The sequence below is a fragment of the Patiria miniata genome, unplaced genomic scaffold (genome assembly GCF_015706575.1).
Source record: "Patiria miniata isolate m_02_andy unplaced genomic scaffold, ASM1570657v1 HiC_scaffold_19, whole genome shotgun sequence".
Taxonomy (NCBI): Eukaryota; Metazoa; Echinodermata; class Asteroidea; order Valvatida; family Asterinidae; genus Patiria; species Patiria miniata.
In genome coordinates, this window is record NW_024037057.1 from 3,086,507 (window position 1) to 3,103,536 (window position 17,030).

General features: G+C 41.6%; 1 protein-coding gene across 2 annotated transcripts; it reads left to right on the forward strand.

Annotated features, from left to right (window-relative positions):
* Positions 1-233: 233 nt before the first annotated feature.
* LOC119725333 (GTPase HRas) lies at positions 234-16,534 on the forward strand. Of its 2 annotated transcripts, none has more exons than XM_038196727.1 (8): positions 234-506; positions 8,597-8,645; positions 9,139-9,167; positions 11,518-11,602; positions 12,636-12,778; positions 13,664-13,782; positions 14,917-14,958; positions 16,240-16,534. In XM_038196727.1, exons 1-8 carry the CDS (start codon positions 476-478, stop codon positions 16,303-16,305), a joined length of 564 nt encoding a protein of 187 aa, XP_038052655.1. In that variant the 5' UTR covers positions 234-475; the 3' UTR covers positions 16,306-16,534. The 2 variants fall into 2 exon arrangements, with proteins under 2 accessions (XP_038052655.1, XP_038052654.1); XM_038196726.1 differs by lacking the exon at positions 8,597-8,645 and adding an exon at positions 8,481-8,529 and having other exon boundaries at positions 235-506.
* Positions 16,535-17,030: the final 496 nt, after the last annotated feature.

Consider the following 17,030-nt stretch of genomic DNA (forward strand, 5'->3'; position numbering starts at 1 on the left):
GTTTTTCAGCCACTATTGTATTGTGAACGTTTATAAGCAATAATGATATTCTTGCATTACAAGCCATGAAGACACGAGATGAAATTTAAAGTGCAGTTTGAATCTCTACAGTATTAAATAATATATGAATATATAACTGCGGAAGTCAGTTCATTTTGACAATCAATGATATCCCGATGACAAATTAAACAGTAAATCACACGGCTGTTTTCGAGTCTATGCCGTCTGCACAACTCTATTTTTAGCTCCTTTGATAAAGTCCCAATCTAGCGGCCGAAGAAATTTTGGGCGTCGGGCGATTTTCCTAGAGGCGACTGAATCATCGCTTACGATTTTAATTACTGCTGAATCTGGACAAACACAATCTCCACAGTCAATGAAGAGCATCAGAGACTGCTGAGGACGTTTGGAGGAACTTGCAGGACTTGTTTTGAGACGCAAATGTTGGGCGAATCGGCGGAGATAAATTAAAACCATGACGGAATACAAACTGGTTGTTGTTGGAGGTATGTTGCATGGAATCCCGTTGCCCGTTGCATGCACGTTGTTGGACGCGGAGCGTGCGCTTCCGGATAGGGCCCCTATGCAGATAATGTACGATGAGTGAACGTGTACACATGTATTTCTCGATCCAGCCCCATAAATATGGCCAATTTTATCGTGAAGTGTAGGGCCCCTGTTTTGTTCTGATCAAATTAGAGTAAAAAATGTTTGTTATTGCTCAAAAATCACCTTTTTACAATCAAAAGCAGACTTTTCTCAATTCTAGTGACACCCGTTTTGCTATTTTGAACAGATTCTTGGGGTAGGAATCACCATTTTCCGGTGCGATTTGTGCCTTGCGATTCAGCGCGCGGTGATAGCCATCTTTCATGTCTTTATTTTCGGGTCGCGTGTTAATTGTTGTCGCCGCGCTGTCATTGCATTTTACCCCCAAATTTCCCTTCAAAATCCTGCCCTCTATCTATGACATACCTGTTTATTGAGAATGTTGCCAACTAGTTTGGTAGGCCTAGGTCCAATAATTTAAAAGTGGATTTTGTTCCCGTATAGGAACCGGGCCCTTCACTACACGATCGCCCAATTTACTGGACTACCTCCGTAAATAAGGGCCACACTTGGAACATGTACCCGAAAATGTAGAACTTTGTCAATGTTTCATTTTACATTTAGACTTTGTCATGTTTGTTTGTAGGCCTAGTTTATTTACGCTTTAGAACTTTAAAGCACACTCACCCTCTTTATAGAAAAGAAGTCCGGCCTTTCTCAGACGTCTATTTTTCGTGTAATTTCCAGGTTCATTTGCACACGTTTGCGTATCTGAATTCCAAAATCGAAAAGATCATGCGCCTGCTGGATCGTTTCTGCTGTCAGTCAGGTAGACTTGAGTCAAGGCGCACGTGGTAACCCGAACACGAATAAAAGACCATGCGAGTGCAGTGGGGGCACACAGAGCCAACAAGCTCCGGCAATTTAAAAAGAGAATTTGCTCTTTAAAAACAGAACTTGCATAAGGCCAAACAAAACAAAATGGTGTGTTTACGGTAACCCAACGGACCTGGAATTTTTTTGGCCAATTTGCCGACCTCAAACTTTTTATTGCCACTTTGAAAATAAATATTAATTTTAAATGAACAAATTTCAAACCTTTCAAGTACTTTTAATTATTTGCCACAAACTTAAACGATTTTCCACACTTGAAACTGACCATGATTTGACACAATCATAGTTGTGTTAAACGTGCAAAAATCGCGACGATCTCAAATTGAATTCTCAAACTACATGAAGTACGATTATTTTTGCATAAATGTATCGGGGTGAACTGGTGCGCGTGCAGAGCTAGCTCATTTGAATCTGATGCATGAGGTTGAGTAGTGAGCACCAGCCTACATGTACGTGATTTAGGTTTTTATGAAATACATTGAACAGACTCTTTCTTGGAATATTACTTGCGCATGGTCATGCATATCACATGAGATGAACCTCCTCCCAAAATTTGGGACTCTCAATACTGGGTATGAGAGTCCCAAAACTTAAAACTCCCTAGGCCTTTTTGCTAGGATGTAGCCTCAATCCTGCAAAATCCTCCAATTGGCCTCATGGAAAAATAGCATATAGCCTCAATCCTGCAAATTCCTCCGTTGTTTCTTGAATATGGTCCATGGAGGGGTGACCACTGCCTGAATCCTGCAAAATCCTCTGGCTATGACTGTCAATAGGCTGAGGCAGAGGCAGTGACATCCTGGAGCAGTGCGGAGGATGTCAAGTATAATCAAGGACTAAATTTATGCATGGCTGAGCATACACGTAAACAACACAAGGTCCGGCCCAAGACCTTGACACAGTGCATACTCCGAAATCAGCAACGCACTTTGGTCATGTAACCTCAATCCTGCAAATTCCTCCAATTTGCAAAAAGGATTTTGGAGGATTCAGGGCGGTTAGGTATTGAAAACATGCAGTGCAAGAAAATAGACTGGCACATGAAACCACCAGTCCAACACCGCTTCAGTACTGCATCAATCTACTGTCAGCTGACTGTGCCAAAAGAAATGTCTAAGATGTCAGGTACTACCGGTATGTCACTATTTCTACACATTTCTCCATACTCAGGCACCTGACTAATGACAATGAATGAAGAAGTCAGTTTTGTCAAACAGTTGGACCATGGATGGACATGTACATGTAGAAGTCTAGTCTTTAGCCTCATTTTGAAATCACTTGATTTCCCGCTCATGTGCAAGCCAGTGCCCTCCTTTAAACATTGAATTGAGTCTTCAAACTTGGTTGGTGAAATACTGAGAAACTTTTCTTTGCCCAACGACAGTTTTTGAGAAATTTGCTGGCTAAAGAGTGAGTAAAGTTGGCCTGATCTTCTTTTGCATCATTTTGAGCACTTAACCCTAACTGCCCTGAATCCTCCAAAATCCTTTTTGCAAATTGGAGGAATTTGCAGGTTTGAGGTTACATGGCCAAAGTGCGTTGCTGATTTCGGAGTACGCACTGTGTCAAGGTCTTGGGCCGGACCTTGTGTTGTTTATGCTCAGCCGTGCATAAATGTAGTCCTTGATTATACTTGACATCCTCCGCACTGCTCCAGGATGTCACTGCCTCAGCCTATTGACAGTCATAGCCGGAGGATTTTGCAGGATTCAGGCAGTGGTCACCCCTCCATGGACCATATTCAAGAAACCACGGAGGAATTTGCAGGATTGAGGCTATGCTTTTTTTCCATTAGGCCAATTGGAGGATTTTGCAGGATTGAGGCTACATCCTAGCAAAAAGGCCTAGGGAGTTAGGGTTTTAAGGTCCCAGTCTGGGCAAAACCCTATATTAAAGAGGAAGATTTGAAACGGAAGGGGCCAGAATTTTACCATCATGACCATAACAAGCATAAGATGTGTTCATTACATGTGTTCCGGTCATGTGTTTCTGTCGGAATGGTTGTGCACTAGACGTAGTAACTGTATAGTCGAAATGGGAAACGGCCATGTCTGCATCATTTGACCAGTCTCAATACATGTCGTGAATTTCTATACGCCCGAGGACAATGCTTTGTGTTTCCCTTTGTCCCTGTAATACATGTATAACACTCTCCCATAGACTAAGCACATAACCGTACAATCATGGACCATTTTCAACGAAAGACCCAATGCTCAAGAACTGAAAGAATCTTTTGTTTTCCCTTCTGTGTGTCTGTCCTCTATCGTAAAGCCATACATGTACATGTACACACCCTCTTGTTTTACTATACTCCCGAGGACAATGCTTTGTGTTTTCCTTTGTCCCTGTAATATAACACTCTCCCATATCTACTAAGCGCATAAACCTACCACAGAGGACCGTTTTGAACAAAAGACCCAACTCCCGAGGACTGAAAGGATCTATTCTCCCTTTGTGTATCTGTCCTCGGGAGTTATGTAGAACAAGTAGGCCTACACACAATCTTGTTCTGTAGGCCTAATTGTGGGGACTGCACACCTGTTGAGCGATAGTTATTATGGGGACCAAAGATGCTATGGAGACAGCAGAAAGTCCCCATAACTCAGTCCTGAGTTCCCTAACAATAGAAAACTTCCCCACAACGCAGTGCAGGCCAGGGTATGTTGTTCCTTACTCCATGGACAATGCCAGTTTTGTTCTGTTGAAGGTCATTGAGTGTTTCATGTTTACTCAGCCAGCCACAAAAAGCAATTGTTTTCCTGTTTTTTGTTCTGTGACCTTATTGGTTTTGAGGCTGCCAACTTTTGTGTGTCATCTGGCAGCACATCCTCAAAGTTTAACCCTGGCTATGACATGTATGACATGAGTGCTTAATTAAGTGGAGACGCCCAGCCCGAAATATTTCCAAGAAAAATTAATTCTGCTGATTGTTAAATTGATACAGTTGCAACTTGTTCGTTTTATTCCAATCAAATTTGTGACATGTGCCAACAATACCCAGTAGTTGGAGTAGTTCCAACTAGGAACACGTGTCCAACTACATGTACCATTCTTTACAAAAACGTAAGAACAAGACACCTTCCTATATGTTTACGAGAAGTTTGGGCAATACTGGTTGTTCTAACTTCTAAGCCATGGCTGAAATTTACGCAATGTGAGGCTACTAATACAAAATGATTGTCAAAAGTATAGTTGGGACAGCCCAAACTACAGGGTTATTAAAAAAAAAAAAAAGCGAAGCCCAAATGTCAGGACCGTTGTTTTAGTGAAGTTCTGCATGTAGCCCTTTCAAAATCTAGGATACGAAAGCCCAATTCATAGGCTTTCTTTTTGTACACGAATCATCCAAATCACTCTAATGTACTTTTCAAGTTACGGAATTTTAAACACAACCACTGTTTTAAAGTTCTGTCCACGGATCACAAGAAGGTAAGTGTTCTTTCAGCAAAACAAAATCAAATCACATAGGGATGTGTGTGAATTGCTTTCATTTTGCTGAAAGAATGCACACCTTTTTTGTGATCCGTGGACAGAAAGGTACATGAGTGATTTGAATGATGACTAAAAGAAGCTTATGAAAGAAGCTTTCATATCCTAGATTTTCAAAGTGCTACATGCAAAACTTCACTAAAACAATAGTCCCTACATTTGGGTTTCGCTTTTTTTTTTTACTCGCCCTGTATAGTTGGGACTGCCAAAACTATAGTTTGGCCTGTATAGTTGGGACTGTCTAAACTATAGTTGGGACTGTCCAAACTACAGTTGGGACTGCCAAAAATATAGTTCAGACTGCCCAAAGTAAACATGGAACTGGCATAAAACTGTAGTTGGTGCTGCCAAAACTGTCCTTTGGACTAGGGACTAACCAAACTACATGTATGTTTGGGATTGTCCAAACTATGACTTTGTGACTGCCTAAACTTTTGTTGGGACTGTCCAAACCATAGTTCGTAGATGCAATAGACCCATGGCGAATGCCAGTGGTCTATGATATGTGAGCAGATTTGCTGATTAATTAGGCAAGACCCCGCCTCTTGATCTCCTAGATTTTGACCAATCAGCGGGCGCTTTCCATATCGGGTCTTCGGTCGTTCACCTGTTGCACATCACAGACAATGGATTAAAAAGCCCTGCGGCGCGTCACGCGTTCTGTATCTATCATGTTCATAGGATCATGTTACGCGATAACGCGCCCAGCTGTTGTTGCATTACAAAACACTGCATTCGAATTGACCAATCAAACGTTTAGTCCTGATTTGGGAATGAAATGACGTCACGATTGAGTAAAGTCGACTCCGATTGGCTGGGGCGCGAGATCGCATAAATTTGCATGCTTTGATATATATCAGACGTTAGACAGGAGTCTGGGCTCCGTGGATAACGGGTGATACTCAGACTAAACCATAGTTGGGACTTAGTCCTAAAATTTGGGACTCTCAATACTGTGTATGAGAGTCCCAAAACTTAAGGTATTGAAAACATGCAAAACACGAAAATAGACTGGCACCTAAAACAACCAGTCCAACACAGCTTCAGTACTGCATCAATCAACCATGCCAAAAGAATTTAAGAAATATGTGGCATGAAGCGGGAACTAGTCTCAATTTACTACACATTTCTCCATAGTCAAGCCACCAGACTATTGAGACTGAATGAAGAGGTCAGTCTTTTCAAATAGTTGGACCATGGTTGGACATGTACCAGTCTAGTATTTAGCCCCATTTTGAAATCACTTGACTTCCCTCTCCTGTGCAAAATATTGAAGAAAAGTCTCCTTAAAAAATTGAATTGAGCCTGCAAACTTGGTTGGAGAAATACTGAGGACATTTTCTTCGGCCCAGTGGAATTTTCAGAGAAATTTGCTGTCTAAACTGTGAGTAAAGTGGGCCTGATTTAGTTTTGCACGTTTCAGAGCACTCCAGAGCCCTGTGTCTGAGTTGGGACTGCCCAAAACTTTGGGACTGCCCAAAGTACATGTATACATGTAGGTTGGACTGGTGTAGGTGAGACTGGCAAAATTGTAGTTGGGACCGCCCAAACTACATGCATAGCCTGTGTAGTTGGATGAGTTGCAGATGTAACATACTGTAGAGAACCATAATACATGTACATAAAGCTAATTACACAATAACTACCCACTGAAGGACGTACATGGTACAAAGTTTTTTTTTTCAGGCAATTCGCTTGGATGGGGGTCAACAAGTTCCATATTTAGGCCAGTTTAGCCGACCTTGGGATGTCTCATTAGACACTTCCTGCCACAGGAAGTTTACAACCGCTAGTAGAAGGCTAGGGTTTCAAAACCCATACAAGCACCACATGTAGGCCTACATGAAAGATTTTTGGCAGTGATTTTTCTCGCCATTTGAAGTAAAAAGAGTCCATTAAAGGGAAGATACAACATTTGCAAACATCAAAAAACGAAATGATCAAATTATCATGAAATACCTTACTGGATTGTTAGGGAATGACAGTCTACATCATTCTGTAAAGTTGTGGCTCACCTGATGTGCTGACAGTTGCAAGAAAAACTTCATTTTTCCAACGCTGGTCGGCCGACCAGCGTTGGAAAACTGTCTCCTACATGTAATTTTCCATATTTAGTTCTTCTGCATTTTCTTTGCAATTGTTTACAACTTTGAAGACTATAAACCTGCTAGACTGATTCTCTAATCTCACAATTCCCAAAAGTCTATAAATTGCTTTGTTTCATCTTAAGTGGGGTCAGGGAACCAGACTACAAGAATATGACTGGTTTTCATGGTTTTTCCAGCATCTGCGAACCCAAAACGTGAAACGAGTCAGTATAACAATATGAGCCATAACATACTAATCCTCCAAACATGCCAAATCCATTTGTTTCTGGAAATTGCAACAAAATCAAATGTTGTACATTCCCTTTAAATTAATGGGTTGCACTACATTTTTCTTGACTGCTATGTTGGAAATCGTGACAATGGATGACAGTAATTACATAAAAAATGCTGATCTTATCTTTTGGTCAGTTCATCATGCACATTGCTGTTGGGTAAAGTAATTGCGTAGTACATGTACATGTATGTAAGACAAACATGGACTCGACTTGTCGGTGTTTGGTGTCAAGACAGATTGACATAAACAGTAAATGTGAACTGGCCAGCTTATTTCTGTCAAAAACATACACTGTGCCTGTTCACAAGATTTGACTGAGCAAACATTGAAGTGGTAGAGGTAAAAATGTTAGACACAGTTGTGTAATTTTGGACACGCTGTTTCTGTTAAAATCTCACAAGTTGTGCAATCACAGTTACAGACATATTCTTCGTGTACATGGTAAAAATAAACCACATCTGCTGCATTTACTAAGGGAATAAATGTGTGCTCCGGAGGCTTTTAACACTCTGTTTAAGACCGCTTAGAGTCTGGGTGCTGATAATTACCCGAGCCGGAGGCGAGGGTAATTATCAGCACCCAGACTCTAAGCGGTCTTAAACAGAGTGATAAATACCGACCGAGCACACATTTATTCCCATTCATAAATACCTTTTCGGTAAAAAAAATCAAATAATTTGTTCAAAAAATCCCGGTTTTGTTCAACAAGTTCACTTCATGCTTTTTGAAACATCCCTCTAGCAAAATAATGGAGTGTTCAGCTGGTGAGTAAGATGTAAACAACCCTTTTATGGAGATTGACGCGCGCGTAGCATGTTCTGTGCGATGTCGTGCAGAACGCACCTGGGGCGTTGCGTTTTGAATTACGAACTAGAAAATTCTGACTCGCTGGTAGTGTTGCGCACGCCTACCGGTACGTGAGGATTGTGAACGTTCAACCAATGAAATGGTAAGAGGCACTGGATTTGTAGGAGTCCACATTTTATGTGACACTGGAAAAGTGTTTAAGACTCGGCTAGCCATGTCTTTATCATCCGTTTAAGACTGGCCACGTGATGGGCTCTCGACCAATAGGAATAGCTAAACTGTCTGAGGTATTTATGAATTATTTGTAAAACTGTGTGACAAAGTTACAATCTCCTGTACACCCGTTTTTTGTTCAACAGCTGGAGGTGTAGGGAAAAGTGCACTAACGATACAACTGATCCAAAACCAGTAAGTACATTGCCACTCTGTGGACCCATCCGTTATAAGGCTCTTTTTCTCTTGTTTTATTCAACAGCCGGTGGTGTCGGCAAGAGCGCCCTCACGATACAGCTCATTCAAAACCAGTGAGTGGCCTCAAAGGCGGGTTTATACTCGACGCAAACGCACTTTTGTGTTGTCACGACAAGTTTTCGTGCCACGTATTCACCAAAGTTGAACACATTGCAACTCCGGCGAAAGCCGGAGCAAACGTTTATGTGGTGTCAAATAGGCTTCGCGTTCGCCCGAAGTATGAGCCAGCCTTAAACCTACCCCTACCCCTACCCTCCCTAACGCTCATCCACCCTCCCCCACCCTCCCCCAACTCAAACCTTGCATTTGTCTCTGCCAAAGTTTGGCCCTTCTAGTGTTTTCAAGGGTTTGTTAAATCTGATTGAAAAGCAAATTTTGCAAATGAACAAAAATGAGGTTTTCTAATAACCTCTGTAGATACCTCAATGGTAAAAGACTGTTTCTTCCCATAACGTAATTTTTGTTGACTTTCCACAAAGCCGGTACATGTAGCCAGTGAACATTGCACTGTTTTAAAATCAACCAAATTCTTGTCTTGTCTTTCAGCTTCGTGGATGAATATGACCCTACAATTGGTGAGTTGGCCTTTTTGTTTAATTTACCACTAGCAAATGGTGAAATATTATTTTTATTTTTGTTGATGGTAATGAAACCAAGGATTCCTCAAAAGCTCCCTAGGCACTGCAGCTCGCAAGCCTGAAGAAACCCGTAGAGAGAAGACAATGAGAAGAAATTACAGTTTTAGAGGTGGGAGGAAAACCCCAGAGCAATATTCTGGGGGAAACCCACGGAATCAGGTAGGGACTGGAAAATCCAATCCACAGGTGGACCAGGGGAGGAATTGAACCCAGGCCATATAGAGGTTGGAGGCGAGGGAAGGGCCACTGTGCCAACCTGACTCTCCTAGTGTTGTATTTGAGGACATTTCCATGAGCATGTGAGCACGAATATGAGTACAAGTACTCTGCCATGAGTACATGTACACGTACCTTGATCAAATGCAAGTACAAGGCAATTTTTTGTGTGACTTCAATATAAGAGCACACTCCCACGAGTGCTTTCCGTATGTACAAGCACATTTCAGTGGGTAGTGAGTACACATGCTCTTAAGGGCCTTTTTTGCTTGTCAATCTAGGCCAAGTTCGGGCAAGGACCATTAGTCGACTAGTGGTTGATTTGTGACGTACCTTATGCCTGCGCACTGATAACAACGTGCGAACGTCTCTAGTCAAACGCTGGTCAAAATGTCATCGCAAAACGTCTGGATCCTGGCTCTCTGGTAGCGTTATGAATGCGCGCAGCTATTGGTTACCAGCGAAGCAACCAACCCCAGTAGGCTGGTTCCAAATAGTCGACTAGCGTAGTCAACCACCGTCGACTAGACAGAGTTCGGGCAAACGTTAGTTAACCATTGGTTAACTATAGTCCTTGCGCAAACTTGGCCCTGGGTGTTAGGCATGTTAAGCAAATCCAAATGCCTCCCAAACAGTAAAAAAAAAACCTGTTTTATTCCTGCCCGTACCACTTAACCCTAAACTCCCCAACTCCATCAAAATCCATCCCCCCATTTTGGTGGACTTGGGGGGACTTGGTCCTGCAGGCCTGGTTTGACAATATCTTGATGGAGTATGATGGACTTGGGCCTGGAAGCCTAAAGCAATGTATACACTGGAAGCAGTGTGATTGATGGATTTTGGCCGACTTGGTCCAGTATTATAGTAAAAGACAAGTGGTGATGTGCATCGGGTCGGGTTGACAAGGCCAAACCGACCCGAGACATTTATTTTATAAACCGAATCTGAACCGAAACCGAACTGGACTACCTAAAACCGACCCGACCCAACCCAACAACAACTCAAAGAAAACCGACCCGAACTGCCCGATACCAAACCGACCCGTAAAAACGAATATCTGGCTTCGGCAAATGTGAACGATTTTTGCGCCTGAACTGACCCGCTTCGCGTAAAATATGTCGGCTTTCAGTAACTGAATCATGCCGTGCGGCACTTACAGTGTGACCTACTGGTGGGCCTACATGTTATAGGCCAATCGAGACAGACCGCCAAACCCTTTTTAGTCGCACCGCGCGCAGTGACTCTGCACTTAATAGCGCACCATGTGAATTTCCATTCTGTTTCGGTTCATTTCGGTTTTATTTTGGGTTTTCCAAAATGGCTAACCCGACCCAACCCGAAAATTGCAAACGGGAAACCGAAACGCCCGACTAAAATGATCGACAAACCGACCCAACCCGACCTGAAGTTGGTTTCGGGTCGGGTCGGTTTCGGTTTCAGGTCGGGTTTGCATAATATGAAAAGACAGTAGGGAGTTACCAGTAGGGTTGAAGAAAGTTTAGATTCCCATGGGAGAACGCTTCCATGAGTACAAGTACTTGTACTTCACCATGAGTATGAGTACGAGTGTGCTGGAATTTACTACCTTACGGAGACATGCACACAATAGGGAACAAAAGATTGTATACGTCTCCAGAAGAACATTTCTATAGATGAATACGTCTCCACAAGAATTTCACGAAATAGATATATGGATTTTACTCAAAAACTAGGAATTTCCAAGGTAGGTTGATCTGTCGCAAATGGAAGAGTTTTAGAAAAGGGATATTTAGTCCAAATTTCAGCCCAGGAAATTAATTCTGGTTAAAATAAGAGCATTTTGAAACTTCAATTTCAAACTCGAAAACTTTACTACACGAGAACAAAGAAATGTCTCCACAGGAATACAAATTCCAGAATGGGTGTGAGTACGAGTGTGAGTACAGGTATTTTTTATTCATGAGTATGAGGATATAAGTGCAAGTATTCTCATGAGGAAACATGTACATTGTACTCCAGTACGAGTGATACAAATGTAGTTGTGAAAAGGTTTGAAGCGTTTACTGATACTGACCCTGTGATTGCATTGCAGAGGATTCCTATCGTAAGCAGGTGGTCATCGATGGCGAGACGTGTCTCCTGGACATCCTGGACTCTGCTGGTCAAGAGGAGTACAGGTAGGGCCGGGTCAATGGTTCATGGCTTTGTGCATGGACTAAAGAGGGCGCTGTGTTGCTAAAGCCTGGTTCGTACATGACGTGAATGCGAATTTGACATCAGGAAGCATTCGCTGCGGAATTTCGCTGCAGTTGAAACGTGTTCAACCTTTGCACATTTTGCCGCAATTGAAATGTGTTCAACATTTGCAAATTCGCCATGACGTCGCAAATTCACGAACACACGTATTCTTATTCGCTTTTGCACTGAGTATGAACTGGCATCGACGAAGAGGTCTGCCAAACCTCGGTTTTTAACTGCAGCTTTCACAGGGTTCACACAATAAAGTCTTCTGAGCTATTCTTGAGACAGAGACAACGATAAGGATTGGAAAAAAACTTCTACTGAAAGTGTACAAACCCGTACCATCTTTAGGCCCTTTCGCACCATCCAAAATCCCCATGTCGGACCCAGATTGAACCCTTGCAGATCTCAGGAATCCCTCCGACACAAGCAAGAATCTGTACAACGTCTACAACAGATGATATTCAACCGTGGTCAGAACCAGGGTTAAGTCTCTGTTGGTGAATGATATCCAGATCTGTGACCAAAGCAGTGAAAGTATCTCTGTCGACCCGTGTTGAATCGGACAAGGGTCCAATTTCATGGCTCTGCTAACCACAGGATTCCGCGCTTACGACCACCATTCTGTGCTAACAGCACTAGCTGATAAATACTGCGCTAACCCTGTAAGCACAGAATCCTTCCAGGATGAACTGTAGCATACATATGTGCATCTGCTAAACCTGTGAAATACGTTTACCGTAAGCGCGGAATTTTCTGCCACAGTAAGCAGGGATTTTTCGCTAATGGTAAGCAGAGCCATGAAATTGGCCCCTGGCTCCGCTCACGGACAGGCGAGACGATACCGTAAGAAGGCCTTATTGTGTAAATAGAACACAACTGAATATACATGAAGGCCAGTAACACCTGTTAAAAGCATTGATTTGCATTTTCATCGGTTCCCGTTTCCCACGATCTCGATCCCAACAGCGCCATGAGGGACCAGTACATGAGGACCGGGGAAGGCTTCCTGATCGTCTTCGCCGTCAACAACCGCAAGTCCTTCGAGGACTTCAACCTGTACTGGTCGCAGATCTTCCGCGTGAAGGACACGGACGAAGTCCCCATGGTTTGTAAGTACCGACCAGGCAAACTGGCCCAGTTGTTTGCAGCGACAAAACTAGTCCTACATCCTCCTGGTTTTCAAGCCAGACAGGGTGATATTGCAGAAATCTGCCAAAAAAAATCCATTCTGTCAAATTTTCTGTCAAACTCGTTTTTTTTAACGAAAATTCTGTTAAAGTTAGACGAAAATCGGCTAAAACGGTCACCTTTGCGCAGCAGGGCTGACCAGCTAACCCTGAACAGTCAGTGAGCCCACAAAATCCTTTCAGAATTTGTTTTGAGATTTTGCAGGATTCAGGAAAGTAGTTTTCTTCACACACAGGCCCTGCGTCCCTTGTGAAGGGGTCAAGTTCAAAGACAGTGCCTATAAAACTGGGTTGCTGCGCAGTTGTGCATTTTGGAGAATTCAGGAAATTCACTAACTCAAATGCAGAGGGAGTTAACCCTAACACCCTAGGCCTTTTTGCTAGGAACCATCCTCAATCCTCCAGAATCCTCCAAAATTTTACAACAGCGTCTAAATTCTTGAAAATTTTCAGACAGTCCTGCCTCAAAATGCATTCATCCTCCATCCTCCAAAATCCTCCTCATCCAAAAATGTTGCACTTATGTTCAAATGAAGGGTACCCAGCCCCTCAATCCTTCAAAATTGTCAGACAGTCCTGCCTCACAATACCATTCGGCCTCAATCCTCCAAAATCCTTTTCTGAAAAATACCATTCAGCCTCAATCCTCCAAAATCCTCCAAAACCACAAGGAGGATTGAGGAGGATTGAGGAGGATTGAGGAGGGTTAGGGTTAACGAAAATTCAAACCTCTGGACCCATTCCAACTTTTCTTCAAATCTTACAAAATGATTATTCCTCCTTCCTACTTTTATTTCATTAATGCAGTGGTGGGAAACAAGATTGACTTGCCAGAGAGAACAGTGGACACTCTGGACGGTCTAGCCATGGCCAAGAGCTCAGGCATTCCTTACATTGAGACGTCCGCTAAAACCAGGCATGGAGTGGTAAGTGACTGGAGATCCCATATACAGGGCGAGTCAAAAAAAAGAGGAACTCAAACCCACAAAATTAAATATTTAAATTTAAAGTAAATTTCATACTTAAAAAAATATGTAGCACCAAAAATAATAGTGACTGGAAAGCCAATTTCAAAAGCTACTTTTAGATGAAAAAAATTACTGAAATTGCTTAATCCATTCAAAGAATATCACCATTTAAACGCAACGACCTAAAAACCTGTCTCGTCCAAAAAAAAGCAATTTATTGTGTGTTTTGACTGTTTGGAACAACAAAGAAAATGACACAGAATACTTGTTTCAACAACTGACACAAACTGTAGTACAAAATATTTTTGATTAACAACCCTGGTTAGGCAAAACAATATGATGTGTAAAATCTACTTTTTGAAAAGACGGGCCTTCACAATGACTTTGTCGCATATTCTTAACGTTTAAACTAAGATTTCATCGCTGGTAATATTTGAAGACAATTGTGACGACGATTGTTGAAATCGCATTTTTTGGACGAGACAGGTTTTGGGGCCATTGGGTTTAAATGGTGATATTCTTGAACGGATTGAGCAATTTCAGTACTTTTTTCATCCAAAAGTAGCTTTTGAAATTGGCTTTCCAGTCATTATTATTTTTGGTGCTACATGTTTTTTTTTAAATATGAAACATATTGTTTGGGTTTGGGTTCTGCTTTTTCTTGACTCACCCTGTATGACCCTTCAGCGTGAAAAACAATTTAGAAGTGGCACGACCGTATTTTGAGAAACAGCCTATAGTACAATAGAATATTGATGAAAATTTGTGTGAATGATTTTTGAACAAGTGATGAATGTATACTCCGAATTTCATTCTGATATGCTTTTACAGAAATGTGCATTGCTAAGGAGTTCATTTGGGAAACTTGAACAACAATTGTCTCAAGTTTGTTTTTACTTTCTGAGAACCAAAAATTTTGAACTGAAAATATCTTTGATTCTTTCAGATTTTGTCTGATTCCCATAAGCTATACAGGGCGTCCTGAAAATAATGGGGCATGTAAACCCCGCCATTTTCGCCAATTTACAACCAGAATTTACTGCAAATGTTTGCACGATTATTCTGATCTGCTAATTGTCATTTTGTTTTCAGGACGATGCGTTCTACACGTTGGTCCGAGAAATCAGGAAAGATGTAAGTTTGATATACTTTTCTGTCTCAGAATGCGTGTTGATAAATGTAGTGTTAAAAATGAAGAGTTGCCTTTGTTTGTGTGTTGAGTGACATTTCGTTTTGATACAAACACCAGAATAAATCCCTGTCATCTGGTTGGTGGATCGTTGATCACATGTCATTGAATTAATTGTCCCAACGCGCGCCGTACAGTGCAGTGGAAGTTCTTTTGCACGGTGAATAGAACTTCCTCATGGTTTCAGTGCTGCCGTTGGTGGCGCTGTGACACGAATCTATTTCGCAAAATGCGGATGTTATGTGAGACTGAAACACCGTTTGTCCTCCTTTTTGAAGCAAATAAGATATGCTGTCAAACGATTAGACAAATTTGCAAAACACAGGAACATCTGTTGAAGCATTATTTCTGATTCACAACTGAACAACTGCTTGTCGGGATTTTACTCGGGACTGAGAAGAGAAAACGCGGCACACTATATCAGATGACGAGGATTTATTCAGGAGTTGTATAAAACAAATAATCAATATTTCACATTTGTGCAATGGTAAGAATAATTTCATTTGGTGACAGATGGAATGTTCCATTCCTCGCGGCTTCGCCTCGTGACATCGAACATTCCATCTGTTAGGCCAAAAAAAAAAATATGTCGGTCTCTGGTCAGCGCGCGCGTCGATTTTAATCATGCGCGTCGATCTTTTTTTTTCCAAAATGTTCCGCGGTAGCTCCAACTGCGCCCCCTATTTCCGCACCTCCTCAATTTTTTTTACCAAAGAGCACCAAGGAATGGGAAATTGCACCAAGGCAAATGATCGAAAGCACCAAGGCAAATTATGGAGGACACCAATGTACATGAGGACACCAAAAAAGCAAAATAGTACCCACCTTGTCTGTACAATCCAAGCTTGAAGAAAAAAAAAAAGCAAAAAAAAAAAAAAAAAGCCGCGTGGCCGCGTCAATTCCGGAACTTTGGTCTGACCAGAGACCGAATATTTTTTTTTTTTGGCCTTGCCTCATGAAATTATTCTTACCATTGCACTCACAAACATTCATTATTTGTATATTATTTGTCATGTTTGGGAAAAAGGGAAACTTATATCCTTTTTTTTATATTTACTTTTGAGTAAAGCTAAAAAATGCACCCTTTACCAGGAATTAAGAATGTTTTAAGTTGTTCCTCTGAAAGACGCCGAATTGTTCTGTATTCGTTTATTTGCAGTATTTTCACATGCCTGTAGTTTCGAAGAAATTAATTAAGTGAATTGTGTTTTCGTTTTCGTTTACAGAAAGAAAGGCGGAACGCCAGCAAGAAAAGAAAGAAAAAGAGCAAGGGAAAATGTGTTTTGCTTTAAGAAAATAAGACAAACAAAATCCTCTCCTTTCTAAAATTAGGATAAATTTTACAACCAGTTTCCAGTGTCTCTTTGTGTATTTCAAAAGTCATTTGAGCTGACGTATGTTCAATGGGGGCAGCAAATACAAGAGGTGGTATCGTAGACTTGGGGGAGTTTACGAAACCCTGGCCTCATCTCCAGTTGTGTCTCCAGCCAAAGATGGATAAGGCGAAATAAAATAAAAACATGTTTAGCGTCCACGCCCCCTTCCTTTTTTTAAGGCCGCCCCCCCCCCCTTTTTTTTTTTTTTAAATCGTAAAAATGATAAATCTTCAACAGTGACATCATTTGGGCCTCTTTATCTGTTGCATCTAGCCCATATAACACGTATAAAGCTAACTGTCATTTCCTGAGTCTAATGGCAGCCATCTAGAAAAGTAGCCCAGTCGGGCGGCCATTTTGGTGGGGAGAAAAAAAAAGAGTCTCTCGTTTCCTTTTTTTCAAAAAGGCGGGACGCTAAACATGTTTTTGTTTTATTTCGCCCAAGTATCCTGCTCATTAGAACAGTCCCCCATTAGCAGTGCATAAAACTGCACTTTAAGATTTGAATATAATTATGCTTTACATTTTTTTTTAACTTTCATAAGGTGCTTACCTAAATATGTTATAAAAGATTTGCAATCAAGTGATCACAGTTCATCACGTCGATCACATGTTGATCACATGTTAATCCCAAGTCAATC

Excerpts from the sequence above, each read along its gene's own strand:
- LOC119725333 (XM_038196727.1), top strand. The coding sequence starts at position 476 with ATGACGGAATACAAACTGGTTGTTGTTGGAG. Across the intron at positions 11,603-12,635 it reads GCTGGTCAAGAGGAGTACAG|CGCCATGAGGGACCAGTACA; the intron begins GTAGGGCCGGGT and ends CGATCCCAACAG. Across the intron at positions 12,779-13,663 it reads GGACGAAGTCCCCATGGTTT|TGGTGGGAAACAAGATTGAC; the intron begins GTAAGTACCGAC and ends TCATTAATGCAG.